At 42.4% G+C, this 15,452-nt stretch overlaps 1 protein-coding gene across 5 annotated transcripts in view; it reads left to right on the forward strand.

Annotated features, from left to right (window-relative positions):
• LOC139536333 (acid-sensing ion channel 1B) overlaps positions 1-15,452 on the forward strand; it is a 381,353-nt gene that overhangs the window by 315,779 nt on the left and 50,122 nt on the right. Inside the window, exon 1 of one of the 5 annotated variants that reach the window (XM_071336786.1) lies at positions 8,606-9,616. The exons of the other annotated variants lie outside the window; for them this stretch is intronic. Coding sequence (XP_071192887.1) covers positions 9,002-9,616 — 615 coding nt within the window. The 5' untranslated portion in view covers positions 8,606-9,001. Of the gene's footprint in view, positions 1-8,605; positions 9,617-15,452 lie in introns of those variants that run through there. 5 annotated transcript variants of the gene reach the window in all.

Here is a 15,452-nt window from a genome sequence, read left to right on the forward strand (position 1 = left end):
CTCCTTCCCTTCACACAGAGCCTATAATATACCCTGTAGTATTCTATACCCTGTAGTATACCCTTAATATATTATACCCTGTAGTATACCCTTAATATACTCTACCCTGTAGTATACCCTTAATATATTATACCCTGTAGTATACCCTTAATATACTATACCCTGTAGTATACCCTTAATATACTATACCCTGTAGTATACCCTTAATAAATTATACCCTGTAGTATACCCTGTAGTATACCCGTAATATATTATACCCTGTAGTATACCCTTAATATACTATACCATGTAGTATACCCTTAATATAGTATACACTGTAGTATACCCTTAATATATTATACCCTGTAGTATACCCTTAATATACTATACCCTGTAGTATACCCGTAATGTACTATACCATGAAGTATACCCTTAAAATACTCTACTCTGTACTATACCCTGTAGTATACCCTTAATATACTATACCCTGTGGTATACCCTTAATATACTATACCCTGTAGTATACCCTTAATATACTATACCCTGTACTATACCCTGTAGTATACCCTTAATATACTATACCATGTAGTATACCCTTAATATACTATACCCTGTAGTATACTATACCCTGTGGTATACCCTTAATATACGATACCCGTATAGTACCCTGTACTATACCCTGTATATACTATACCCTGTAGTATACCCTGTACTATACCATGTACCCTGTATATACTGTACCCTGCACTATACCATGTATATACTATACCCTGTACTATACCATGTACCCTGTATATACTATACCCTGTATATACTGTACCCTGTACTATACCCTGTATATACTGTACCCTGTATACCCTGTATATACTATACCATGTACTATACCCTGTATATACTATACCCTGTACTATACCATGTATATACTATACCCTGTAGGATACCCTGTATATACTATACCCTGTAGTACATTGCGTTATTCATTGCATTCACCAGAGAATCCACAGCCCAGAGAAGCCACAGCCCATGAAGCCATAGCTCAGAGAAGCCACAGCCTAGATAAGCCACAGCCTAGATAAGCCACAGCCCAGAGAAGCCACATCCCAGAGAAGCCACAGCCACAGAGAAGCCACAGCCTAGATAAGCCACAGCCACAGAGAAGCGACAGCCACAGAGAAGCCACAGCCACAGAGAAGCCACAGCCCAGAGAAGCCACATCCCAGAGAAGCCACAGCCCAGAGAAGCCACAGCCACAGAGAAGCCACAGCCCAGAGAATCCACAGCCCAGAGAAGCCACAACCCAGAGAAGCCACAGAGAAGAGAAGAGAAGAGAAGAGAGGGCAGATCAGATGATAGTGTTAAGGGTGTGATTATTGGAAAAGGAGCCTGGCTGGTGACGCTTGTCCTCAAAAACAGGTGTAGCCAAAATGACACTCTGTTCCCTAGGTAGTATGCTATTTTTCCAAATTAGCGGACTATGTAGGGAATACGGTGCCATTTGGTCAGCAGCCGTTAAAGATGGATCATGTACACAATTATCCTCTAAATTGTCTCAGTAAATCACCACCTGCTCCTATCTCTCTGTCTGTCTGTCTTGTCTACTCTGCAGCTGCACGGGTTCCTCCTCCCTCCCTTCCTTCTTCCCTTGCTTCCTCCCTCGCTGATTCTCTGAACAATCTTGGAACTGAACATCCTCAGTGGGGGAGAGAGAACAAATTAGGTAGACAGAATGAGAGAGCGAGAAGGAGGGAGAATTCTGACTGAGAGAATACAGAGGGAGAGAAAGAGAGAGAGATGTGTACTAAGATATAGCACATGCTGAGAGAAAGAGAGAGAGAGAGAGAGAGAGAGAGAGAGAGAGGGAGAGAAAGAGAGAGAGAGGGCACGTACTGAGAGATAGAGAGAGAATTAGAGAGAGAGAGATGAGTTTACTCAGAGAGAAAGCACGCACTGAAAGAGAGAGAGAGAGAAAGAGAGAGAGAGAGAGAGAGATGAGTGTACTGAGAGAGAAAGCACGCACTGAAAGAGAGAGAGAGAGAAAGAGAGAGAGAGACATGAGTGTACTGAGAGAGAGAGCACGTACTGAGAGATAGAGAGAGAGAGAGAGAGAGAGGGAGACAGAGGTGTATACTGAGTGAAAGAGATGGTGTACAGATAGAGAGAGAACACAGTGTCAACCCCAAAATTGACCCAGTCAACATGGCCCTGTCTCCCCAGAGTCTGGCAGCAGTAAACTGTTCTCAGATAACCTAGAGACAATTCATTTCTAAACGGTGTAGTTGTCCTGTCAGTCACTCTACTCCCCTAAACATGTGAAGTGCTGTGCATTATTTATTACATTTATCCTACCTTTATTTAACCAGGCAAGTCAGTTAGGAACAAATTATTATTTTACAATGACGGCCTACACCGGCCAAAACCCGGGCGACTGAGATGCATGTGCCTTAGACCACCGTGCTACTCGGGAGCCCAGACGTTACCAGACTTGATCGAACAACTCATAATCACGCTATACAAAACTAAAACTGGCACAAAGCTTCAGAGACAAAACAAGGACAATTAATTCCACTTGAGTGAAGTATTTGATTTGATCTATTGCACTGTGGGTCACCATGAGTAGCCAGCCACGTTTGATTAGCCTCTGGCACATCATTTTACTGGCTATATAGGAAGTGGTGTTGTCATTTTTACTGATTGTACTGCACTTGAAGCCTTTCAAAGTGGTATTTGAACCTGACTAGGCAAGACACTGTTTTCTGGGAAAGGACCTTTCTCTCTGTTACAGTGTGATAAAGAACTAGCCCTTAGAAGTGTTACTCTACTGTTCTGCACCTACCTTCATGGTATCCAAAGCCGCGGTCTTTTGCGTTCAACTGCCGCTTAACCAATTTGGGAGCATGTGTCCTTCTCCCACTTCTTCCACGTCCACGCATTGTTACATACATTCACTTATAGAATGGAAAAATGCATAGACTGCTCAGATGTACTTTGTCAATTTGAGAGAATGTCCTTCTCCAACTTCCATAAATTCTCATATCTATCACAGATAGAAGGGACACGTATAGACTACTGACAGGAAAGGCCCATAAAAGTGAGTATGGCTATTTAAAGGTTTTATTCCATATGTTCCTTCCAAGAAATGAAGAGGTCCTCTTTTATGAGGACCACAACGTTGTTCCATTCTACATAGATAAATCAATAGGCTTTCAGCTAAAGGCTGAATGTTCTCTTCCCATTACCAATCATCCAGACAGATTCTTTTATCCAAGAAGAAAAAGTCTTATTTATTTATCTTTGTAAACCTTCTATTGAACCAATGTGAGGTTTATGTTGGCCTGTCTCCAATGTGAGGTTTGTTGGCCTGTCTCTAATGTGGGGTTTATGTTGGCCTGTCTCCAATGTGAGGTTTATGTTGGCCTGTCTCCAATGTGAGGTTTATGTTGGCCTGTCTCCAATGTGAGGTGTATGTTGGCCTGTCTCCAATGTGAGGTTTGTTGGCCGGTCTCCAATGTGAGGTTTATGTTGGCCAGTCTCCAATGTGAGGTTTATGTTGGCCTGTCTCCAATGTGAGGTTTATGTTGGCCTGTCTCCAATGTGAGGTTTATGTTGGCCTGTCTCCAATGTGAGGTTTGTTGGCCTGTCTCCAATGTGAGGTTTATGTTGGCCTGTCTCCAATGTGAGGTTTATGTTGGCCTGTCTCCAATGTGAGGTTTATGTTGGCCTGTCTCCAATGTGAGGTGTATGTTGGCCTGTCTCCAATGTGAGGTTTATGTTGGACTGTATCCAATGTGAGGTGTTTGTTGGCCTGTCTCCAATGTGAGGTTTATGTTGGCCTGTCTCCAATGTGAGATTTATGTTGGCCTGTCTCCAATGTGAGGTTTATGTTGGCCTGTCTCCAATGTGAGGTTTGTTGGCCGGTCTCCAATGTGAGGTTTATGTTGGCCTGTCTCCAATGTGAGGTTTATGTTGGCCTGTCTCCAATGTGAGATTTATGTTGGCCTGTCTCTAATGTGAGGTTTATGTTGGCCTGTCTCCAATGTGAGGTTTATGTTGGCCTGTCTCTAATGTGAGGTTCATGTTGGCCTGTCTCCAATGTGAGGTTTATGTTGGCCTGTCTCCAATGTGAGGTTTATGTTGGCCTGTCTCCAATGTGAGGTTTATGTTGGCCTGTCTCCAATGTGAGGTGTATGTTGGCCTGTCTCCAATGTGAGGTTTGTTGGCCGGTCTCCAATGTGAGGTTTATGTTGGCCTGTCTCCAATGTGAGGTTTATGTTGGCCTGTCTCCAATGTGAGGTTTATGTTGGCCTGTCTCCAATGTGAGGTTTATGTTGGGCTGTCTCTAATGTGAGGTTTATGTTGGCCTGTCTCCAATGTGAGGTTTATGTTGGCCTGTCTCCAATGTGAGGTTTATGTTGGCCTGTCTCCAATGTGAGATTTATGTTGGCCTGTCTCCAATGTTTTTTTCCCAGTGGTTATTTCCGGTGGATATTTTCCATTCAGTCAAATTGTTTCCGCAAAGCAAATGCCTACATGTATTTCAGTCATACAAAGTGATTAAAAGACCAGAGACCTCGCCTATGAAGTAAATCAACAACATCTTTGCTTGCCTGCGTGCTTCTCCTTCATAATGAATTGATCAGCTAAGGACAGCACGGTAATGGGAGTTAGATAACATTATGTCCCAAAGGGTATAATTGTTTATTGTTTAGCTGTTCACTGGGATCATGTTTCTCTGTTGTCACGTGTGTCATTATCCCCCTAGCTGCTGGGATTAGTTTTTTGTAGCACAGCCAGATACCGATACACACACACACACACACACACACACACACACACACACACACACACACACACACACACACACACTCACAGACACGCACAGACACACCCAGCGTTTCTCTCAGATATGTTTGGTACTGATGAGCTGAGGGAATGAGAGAGGATGAGAGGAGAGACGCAGGGGACTAGAACACATACAAAAGGAACTGAAATCCCACATAATGTCCAGATCCAGGAAGTTAGTTTGAAGATTGCCAGCTCTGTGTGAAATCTATATTTCTGACCCTAGGAGCCTGTCGCAAATGGGCCCTGGTCAAAAGTAGATCACTATACAAACGCAGCCTCCATGACACATCATATTGTACAGTTTCATTAAACCAAGCAGATACCGATTACTGGGATACAAATCCTGTAAATACCACGTTTTCATTTTTTTTTACATCCAATGTAGACACACTCCTTCAGCCCAGATGATTATCACTTGTCATGTTGAAGTGAGTAATCCACAGAGAAAAAACACGGAATGTTTTTAAATGGACATTGATATGCTGTAGCAGACAGGGAAGAGAGAGTGACATGATTGAATGGATTATATATGCACACACATACAGTACATGTCTGACATGCCTGCCAGATGACTTTGTAAGGGTCACAGACTCTGTACGCACACACACACACACACACACACACACACACACACACACACACACACACACACACACACACACACACACACACACACACACACACACACACACACACACACACACACACACACACACGCGCGCGCGCACGCACACACACACAGAAATACTTGACAAAGCTAGTTTAAGCTCAACTGACATCCACCTTGAGTCTAAACACTTCACAATGGATACCCATTCAAGCATGAAACCACTCCCTCACCATCACCAGCCAATGTCCCGGAGCACAAATGTCAGGTCAATGTCTCTGTAATGGCCAGACCTGGATTCAAATACTTTTCAACATGTTTGATTGTTTGCTTTAGCCTGCCTGGAGTGACCAGTGAATGGGGTTTACACTTTTGCAACTATTCAATTGATTCCGTTAAGCTAGGAAAGCTCAATCAAACCCAGCTAAAATATTTGAAATGATTTAAAATACTATTTGAACCCAGGTCTGGTGACGGGCATTTCAGACTGTGCAGACCAGTTTCTCAGATCACATAAACTGTTAGTGACACCATAGAAAGAGGAAGGTACTCTAAACCTTATTAAAAAGGAAGACCCACTTTGGTGATGTTTGATAGAGAGATGAAAACCTTTATCGAAAGTAGGCTTGCCTTTGTATGAAAATATCAAAGGAAAAATTTAAAAAGGAAGTTACATTTAAAAAAAAATTTATAAAAGGAACTACTATCATCAAACCACATTCTTATCAGAAAGATCAGATGGGTGTAACAAAAAAAAACATTGATAATAATTATTTGAATCAGTCATACTTAACACCGAAAAACACTTTCACCTAACACTTGTCTACCTGTTCAGAATTCAACCTGTGTCATACATTTAGCCAATAGTCCCAGGGGACTGTAGTTACAGTAAAGTAATGGCGGAATGTTCTCTCCTCTGGATCTGTTATATACACGTCACATCAAAGTCATCAAGAAACATTTGGATACCACACGTACCGCCAGTCTTTCCATCCTTAGCCCACTTATACATGTAGAAAACGGAACAACGCCTACATTGGGCTGTACTAATGGAATGCATGTTGTGTTGAGGTCAGGGGGAGTGTGGTGGTTGTTAGTGTTAGTGTACGTCAGTGGGGGCTGCTGAGGGGAGGACGGCTCATAATAATGTCTGGAACGGAGTCGATGGAATGGCATCAAAGACCTGGAAACCACTTGTTTGATGTATTTGATACCATTCCAATGACTCCGATCCAGTCATTACCACGATCCCGTTCTCCCTAATTCAGGTGTCACCAACCTCCTGTGGTGTACATTCATTCACTGTGATGGAATTAAAGATTTCTGCCAATGACCTCTTAGCAACAGACATACCATTGGGAACAGTACGATGTATGTGCTTTTCCTTGTTCTAAAAGTTGGAGTTGGCTAGACAGAGGGAAAGACATGTGCTATGTAAGAAGAGTTGTCAAGTTGGAGTTGGCTAGACAGAGGGAAAGACGTGTGGTATGTAAGAAGAGTTGTCAAGTTGGAGTTGGCTAGACAGAGGGAAAGACGTGTGTTAAATAAGAAGAGTTGTCAAGTTGGAGTTGACTAGACAGAGGGAAAGACGTGTGGTATGTAAGAAGAGTTGTCAAGTTGGAGTTGGCTAGACAGAGGGAAAGACGTGTGGTATGTAAGAAGAGTTGTCAAGTTGGAGTTGACTAGACAGAGGGAAAGACGTGTGCTATGTAAGAAGAGTTGTCAAGTTGGAGTTGGCTAGACAGAGGGAAAGACGTGTGGTATGTAAGAAGAGTTGTCAAGTTGGAGTTGGCTAGACAGAGGGAAAGACGTGTGGTATGTAAGAAGAGTTGTCAAGTTGGAGTTGACTAGACAGAGGGAAAGACGTGTGCTATGTAAGAAGAGTTGTCAAGTTGGAGTTGACTAGACAGAGGGAAAGACGTGTGGTATGTAAGAAGAGTTGTCAAGTTGGAGTTGGCTAGACAGAGGGAAAGACGTGTGTTAAATAAGAAGAGTTGTCAAGTTGGAGTTGGCTAGACAGAGGGAAAGACGTGTGGTATGTAAGAAGAGTTGTCAAGTTGGAGTTGACTAGACAGAGGGAAAGACGTGTGCTATGTAAGAACAGTTGTCAAGTTGGAGTTGACTAGACAGAGGGAAAGACGTGTGTTAAATAAGAAGAGTTGTCAAGTTGGAGTTGACTAGACAGAGGGAAAGACGTGTGCTATGTAAGAAGAGTTGTCAAGTTGGAGTTGACTAGACAGAGGGAAAGACGTGTGGTATGTAAGAAGAGTTGTCAAGTTGGAGTTGGCTAGACAGAGGGAAAGACGTGTGTTAAATAAGAAGAGTTGTCAAGTTGGAGTGTGAAATATGTCTTGTGGGAAAACCCTGAGAATTAAAAATGGATAAATTTGTTGTCTTTGAATATGAACAAAATAAAATAAAATGTTTCAACAAGTCCAAGGATTTAAAGAGGAAGGTGTCTATAGAGTGAGTTCACTAATGCGAAATTATTATGGAATGTGACTAAAACCTACAAGGAGAAGGAGAAGGAACGCAGCTTTTGGAAATGAAAAATGTATGTATGTAGAGTTAAAGGAATAATGGAGGGATGAATGATGGCCTGGGGGAATGGGGGGATGAAAGGATGGAGGAGGAATTGAGGGATGGAGAGATAAAGGAGGGATGGAGAGAGATAATGGAGGGATGGAGAGATGAAGGAGGGATGGAGGGATGAATGAGGAATGGAGGGAGGGATGAAGGAGGAATAGAGGGGTGTAGAGAGAGAGAGGAGAAATGGTGGGGTGGAGGGATTGAGGAGGAATGGAGGGATGGAGAAGGAATGGTGGGATGGAGAGATGAAGGAGGAATAGGGGGTAGAGGGATGGGGGATTTTTATTTATTTTTATTTCACTATTATTTGGCCAGTTGAGAACAAGTTCTCATTTACAACTGCGAACTGGCCAAGATAAAGCAAAGCAGTGCAACAAAAACAACAACACAGAGTTACACATAAACAAACGTACAGTCAATAACACAATAGAACAATCTGGAGGGATGAAGAAGGAATGGGGGATGAAGGAGGGACGGGGATGTGTGTCCTTTGCATGCAGTGCGATGTTGTCATATGATGACCGTTTGTTTCTATGAATTGGAACGGTTTGGTCAAACCGCACGTGAGATACACTTTCTTCGGTCCTGCAACTGCACGCGGGGACGCGACATTTAATAATCTTGAACAATTTGGCTACCCCGGGAATAGAGAGCGTTCTCTCTTCCTATATGGTGACAGAAGACGAGCAGTGAGCACCCCTCACAGCCTCACAGGCACAGCCTCCTACTGGCAGACTTTCAATAGAAAGAGCTCAGTGCATGAGCTCAGGAGAGGATAGCGCGCGTTCTAACCAGCACAAAGATTTTCCTGGATGACTCTGCCAACAATAAGTAATTGACAGACAGACAGACAGACAGACAGACAGATCTATCTGGATTGGGGCTTTGACTCCATGGTCAATGCCGGACCAGGACTGATGCCAGCCCATCAGCGGTGGTCGGGTCAGTCTTAATCCTTACACTACCTAGCCTATCTCTCCAAAAATGTGTCAGTGCGATTCGGTACCGAAAGCCAGCAGAACGCCGGGCTCTGTCGCGGAAGCCGGGAAGCTGTTCCTGAAACACACCACTTTCCACGGCCTGAGACATGTATTTCTGAGCGGCTCCTACCCCCGAAGGCTCGCCTGGCTGTTGGCTTTCCTCACAGCTCTCGCGCTCCTCTTCACCTGGTCCTCAAACCGGGTCCGGTACCTGCTTTCCTCTCCCGTGCACACCAAAGCGCATATGGTGTACGCCAAACGTCTTGTTTTCCCCGCTGTGACCATCTGTAACCAGAATCTCCTCTTACCACGTCGCATGAAGAAACCGGACATATTCAGCGCGGGAAGGTGGTTAGGACTTCTAGGGAGGAACTGGCAAGTGTCCCCCAGCGTCAGGGACGCGCTCACACCCGGGACCGACCATGACATCGGCAGCAGCAACGAGCCGCCCTGGTCTCCGCTCTCTCGGATCCTGGACTTCAACCACTTTTTGCCGCCTCCCCTGGAGTCCCAGCCGTCCATGCAGCAGCTCCTGGACCGCCTCGGCCACCAGATGGAGGAGATGCTACTTTACTGCCGCTTCCAGGGAGAGGTGTGCGGGCCTCGCAACTTCAGCACCGTGAGTCTATGGACAGCAACACGAAGCTGCTGCTGCAACATGTTGTAGTCTATTAGTATTTAGGAGAAAGTAATAATGTTGTTAGGCCTTATTATGTCATCAGGCCTATTGTTATGTTTTGACGTGTTCTGGGCTTGGAATTGATTTGGAATTGTAATTACCAAGCCAACAAGAGTGGATTTCTATTCTTACTTTAGCCCGTGCTATTTAACAGACCAGTATTCTACCTCGTGCTCTGTCTATATAGTAAGTAGGTATACTGTCATACAATCTATTATGAAGATTTCACGTATAGAAAACTATGACATCCTAAGCCAGTTGTGTAGCTGTCTTTGGATGATGGTTATGGATATATAAAGGCTTAAGATAACCCTATACACAGACAACACACACACACACACACACACAGACAGAGACACACACACACACACTCACTGGCAGTTCAGTATGAGATACCGGTAATTGGTTCTATCTACGATTTATCCTAATATGTTCTGTTGCACTGTGCTGTATATGAAGGGTCTCACACACACACACACACACACTACAGGTCAACAAAGTGATATCCAGAGCGTATATTAAGTTTACGTTTTTCATTCAGATTGCCTCATTTAAAGAAGAATTTTCACATCTACAGGTATAAATTCTTCAATTGAGCCAGTTTGCTGCAGCAGGAAAATAATCCTGCAGCAACAGGACATGTTTATTATTATGTGGATTAGAATTAATGGGCACTTATTTATTTTATTATTTTTTTATGCCCTTTTTTTAATCTTGTCTCATCCTGAAACTCCCCAACGGCCTCAGGAGAGGCAAAGGAGGAGTCATGCGTCCTCCGAAAACATGACCCGCCTAACCAGACTCCCTAAAAGCGCTTAAGGATCCGCCCCTTGTTTTCAATTTTCGCCTTAAATGTCATACCCAAATCTAACTGCCTGTAACTCAGGCCCTGAAGCAAGGATATGCATAGTCTTGGTACCATTTGAAAGGAAACACGTTGAAGGAATGTAGGAGAATATAACACAATAGATCTGGTAAAAGATAATACTAAGAAAAAACCAACCATTCTTTTTGTATTTTTTTTGTACCATCATCTTTGAAATGCAAGAGAAAGGCCATAATGTATTATTCCAGCGCAGCTGCAATTTAGATTTTGTCCACTAGATGGCAGCAGTGTGTGTGCAACGTTTTAGACTGATCCAATCAACCATTGCATTCCTGTTACAAATGTTGTATCAAGACTGCCCAAATGTGCCTAATTTGTTTAATAATAACTTTTCATGTTCAAAACTTTGCACTCTCCTCAAACAATATCATGGCATTCGTTCACTGTAATAGCTACTGTAAATTAGACAGTGCAGTTAGTTTAACAAGAATGTAAGCTTTCTGCCCATATCAGATACGTCTACGTCCTGGGAAATGTTCTTGTTACGTACAACTTCATGCTAAATGCATTAGCCTACGTTAGCTCAACCGTCCCGCGGAAGGGACACCGGTCCGGAAGAAGTTTTAAAACCCGCCAGTTTAGCCCGGAAGACAGCCGCACCAATGTATCAGAGGAAACACCGTTCAACTGGCGACACAGGTCAGCCCACTAGAGCCAAGTAAAGGCCCACCGGCCAAACCCTCCCCTAACCCGGACGATGCTGGGCCAATTGTGCACCGTCCTATGGGACTCCCGGCCACTGCCGGTTGTGGCACAGCCTGCAATGAACACGTGTCTGTAGTAACACCTATAGCACTGCAATGCAGTGCCTTAGACCGCTGCGCCACTCGGGAGCCACATTAATGGACACCTTTGTAGGGGTTTATACGTTTTGTGTAAGGAAAATTGTCAGAAATTTCGAAGTGGAAATTACAAACTTCAGATGCCTTTTTAAACCTCAAACACACTACAAGTTTTAAATGTCCTGCATTGCAGCAAAGTTCTCCAGTAACTGAGCATCTGAGCACGAAGATGATCTGGGATCAGCCTTCCTGTGGCTCTGCTAATCTGTGCACAAACAGATCTGGGATCAGCCTAGCTTTTGATTCTTAGATTAGCAGAGCCACAATGAGGAGAAAATAGTCCTCGCTCCCGGCTCCCTCTCTGGCTGACAAGTCAACTTTAGTGAACAGCTTGACAGAGCGGTTTCCTTTGATTGGAGCACATTGTTTTGTGTAGAATAGCCTTGGGCTCGCCATACACTTTGGAACTCTTTGAAGTATTCATTAGAGAGAGAGAGAGAGAGAGAGAGACCCACTAATTATCAAAATCCAGAAAAGAGACGTTAAATTCTACAACTACCTAAAATGAAGTGATTCCCAAACCTTCCATAACAAAGCCATCACCTACAGAGAGATAAACCTGTAGAAGAGTCCCCTAAGCAAGGTGGTCCTGGGGTTCTGTTCACAAACACAAACAGACCTCACAGAGCCCCAGGACAGGAACACAATTAGACCCAACCAAATCATGAGAAAAGAAAAAGAGACTTGACACATTGGAAAGAATTCACAAAAAAACAGAGCAAGCTAGAATGCAATTTGGCCCTGAACATAGAGTACACAGTGGCAGAATACCTGACCACTGTGACTGATCCAAACTTAAGGAAAGCTTAGCCTATGTACAGACTCAGTGAGCATAGCCATGCTATTGAGAAAGGCCGCCGTAGGCAGACCTGGCTCCCAAGAGAAGACAGGCTATGTGCACACTGCCCACAAAATGAGGTGGAAACTGAGCAGCACTTCCTAACCTCGTGCCAAATGTATGACCATATTAGAGACACATATTTCCCTCAGATTACACAGACCCACAAAGAATTTGAAAACAAACCCAATTTTGATAAACTCCCATATCTCCTGGGTGAAATACCACAGCGTGCCATCACAGCAGCAAGATTTGTGACCTGTTGCCACAAGAAAAGGTCAACCAGTGAAGAACAAACACCATTGTAAATACAACCCATATTTATTTTTTAATCTATTTTATTTTCCCTTTTGTACTTTAACCATTTGCACATCGTTACAACACTTTATATAGACATAACATGACATTTGAAATGTCTTTATTATTTTGGAACTTGTGTGAATGTAATGTTTACTGTTCAATTTTATTGTTTATTTCACAATTGTTTATTGTTTATTTTGTTTATTATCTACTTCACTTGCTTTGGCAATGTTAACATATGTTTCCCGCGTCAATAAAGCCCCTTGAATTGAATTGAATTTAGAGAGAGCGAGAATGTGTCAAACGCTGTACAAGGCTGTGTGGGTTTTCATATTCGCTTTCTCCGGTAAGAATACAAATATTCACATTGTCTAGTATGATTCACGTTAATCTTGAAATAAGTTTGGTATCTCTCAGTCTCTGACTCGCTTTTCATTGTAGGCTAGTTGAACACATAACATTGTAGTCTAGTTGAACACATAACATTGTAGTCTAGTTGAACACATAACATTGTAGGCTAGTTGAACACATAACATTGTAGTCTAGTTGAACACATAACATTGTAGTCTAGTTGAACACATAACATTGTAGGCTAGTTGAACACATAACATTGTAGGCTAGTTGAACACATAACATTGTAGGCTAGTTGAACACATAACATTGTAGGCTAGTTGAACACATAACATTGTAGGCTAGTTGAACACATAACATTGTAGGCTAGTTGAACACATAACATTGTAGTCTAGTTGAACACATAACATTGTAGTCTAGTTCAACATATAACATTGTAGTCTAGTTGAACACATAACATTGTAGTCTAGTTGAACACATAACATTGTAGTCTAGTTCAACATATAACATTGTAGTCTAGTTCAACATATAACATTGTAGTCTAGTTGAACACATAACATTGTAGTCTAGTTGAACACATAACATTGTAGTCTAGTTGAACACATAACATTGTAGGCTAGTTGAATATATAACATTGTAGGCTAGTTGAACACATAACATTGTAGGCTAGTTGAACACATAACATTGTAGTCTAGTTGAACACATAACATTGTAGGCTAGTTGAATATATAACATTGTAGTCTAGTTCAACATATAACATTGTAGTCTAGTTCAACATAAAACATTGTAGTCTAGTTGAACATATAACATTGTAGTCTAGTTGAACATATAACATTGTAGGCTAGTTGAACATAAAACATTGTAGTCTAGTTGAACTTATAACATTGTAGTCTAGTTGAACATATAACATTGTAGGCTAGTTGAACACATAACATTGTAGGCTAGTTGAACACATAACATTGTAGGCTAGTTGAACATATACCATTGTAGGCTAGTTGAATATATAACATTGTAGGCTTGTTGAACAAATAACATTGTAGGCCAGTTGAAGAAATAACATTGTAGGCTTGTTGAACATAAAACATTGTAGGCTAGTTGAACACATAACATTGTAGGCTAGTTGAATATATAACATTTTAGGCTAGTTGAACACATAACATTGTAGGCTAGTTGAACACATAATATTGTAGGCTAGTTGAACACATAACATTGTAGGTTAGTTGAATATATAACATTGTAGGCTAGTTGAACACATAACATTGTAGGCTAGTTGAACATATAACATTGAATAGAATACCCATAGAATAGAAAATGGCAAGGAAGGATATAATATGGCAGGTCAATTTTAGTGTTACAAAGTATTGTTATGTAGAGGTAATAACATTTCGATGTTTTTATACGGTATGTTCCCCAGAACGTCTGGAAATCAACAGGTTTGTTGTAGCCTGTGTGAAAGAAATCCATTTGCAAATAGTCATTGTCGTCTGGGTATCTGTTAGTTTCTGGAGAATTGTCTCTCTCTCTGTGTCTCTCTCTGTGTCTCTCTGTGTGTCTCTCTCTCTGTGTCTCTCTGTGTCGCTATCTCTGTCTCTCTCTCTGTGTCTCTCTCTCTCTGTGTCTCTCTCTTTGTGTCTCTCTTTGTGTCTCTTTTTCAGTGTCTCTCTCTGTGTTTCTCTCTCTGTATCTCTCTCTCAGTGTCTCTCTCTCAGTCTCTCTCTCTGTGTCTCTCTCTCTGTGTCTCTCCCTCAGTGTCTCTCTCTCGGTGTCTCTCTCTCGGTGTCTCTCTCTCAGTGTCTCTCTCTCAGTCCCAAACTGCACACTATTCCCAGCCTACGTAGTTCACAATTTTTTACCAGAGCCCAGGCATTATATAGAGAATAGCAGAGATGTGGAATCGAGTCACGTGACATGGTCTCGAGTACTACTCAAGTCACAAATTGTTCTACTTGAGACTTGACTTGACAAAAAGAAAAAACACTTGACACTCGACTTCGATTTGAGCGTCAATGACTCGTGACTCAACTTGGTCTTGAGCTTCTATGACTCGTGACTCAACTTGGTCTTGAGCTTCTATAACGTGTGACTCAACTTGGTCTTGAGCTTCTATGACTTGTGACTCAACTTGGTCTTGAGCTTCTATGACTTGTGACTCAACTTGGTCTTGAGCTGTATGACTCGAGAGACTCGATTTGTCATCTCGCGCACAATGTAGGCCGATCTGTCCTTTATTTTTTCGGAGAGGTGCAGGTTCTGTGCTTTCTGTTATGTGTCTTGGCCAATCAGATTCACGGAAGTCACAAGTTGATCAGGCCGTCATCTAGCAAAGCGCAAAGCGTGCGCCGCTCCACTGTCTTCCGGCTGGCTAGACTATCTTGACCTTTTCAATCCAAAATGATGAACTGAAATGAATCCAACACAATACTGATTACATACAGTAATTTGACTGTGTTACTTTGTACGTACAGTTGCATAGGCCTACACGATGCAGACCTGCATAAAGCAAGCTCTTCCCAGTGAGTTCTATTATCCAATTACAATGGTTGTCTGTGTGTCTATGTA

The sequence above is a fragment of the Salvelinus alpinus genome, chromosome 12, assembly GCF_045679555.1.
Source record: "Salvelinus alpinus chromosome 12, SLU_Salpinus.1, whole genome shotgun sequence".
Lineage (NCBI taxonomy): Eukaryota > Metazoa > Chordata > Actinopteri > Salmoniformes > Salmonidae > Salvelinus > Salvelinus alpinus.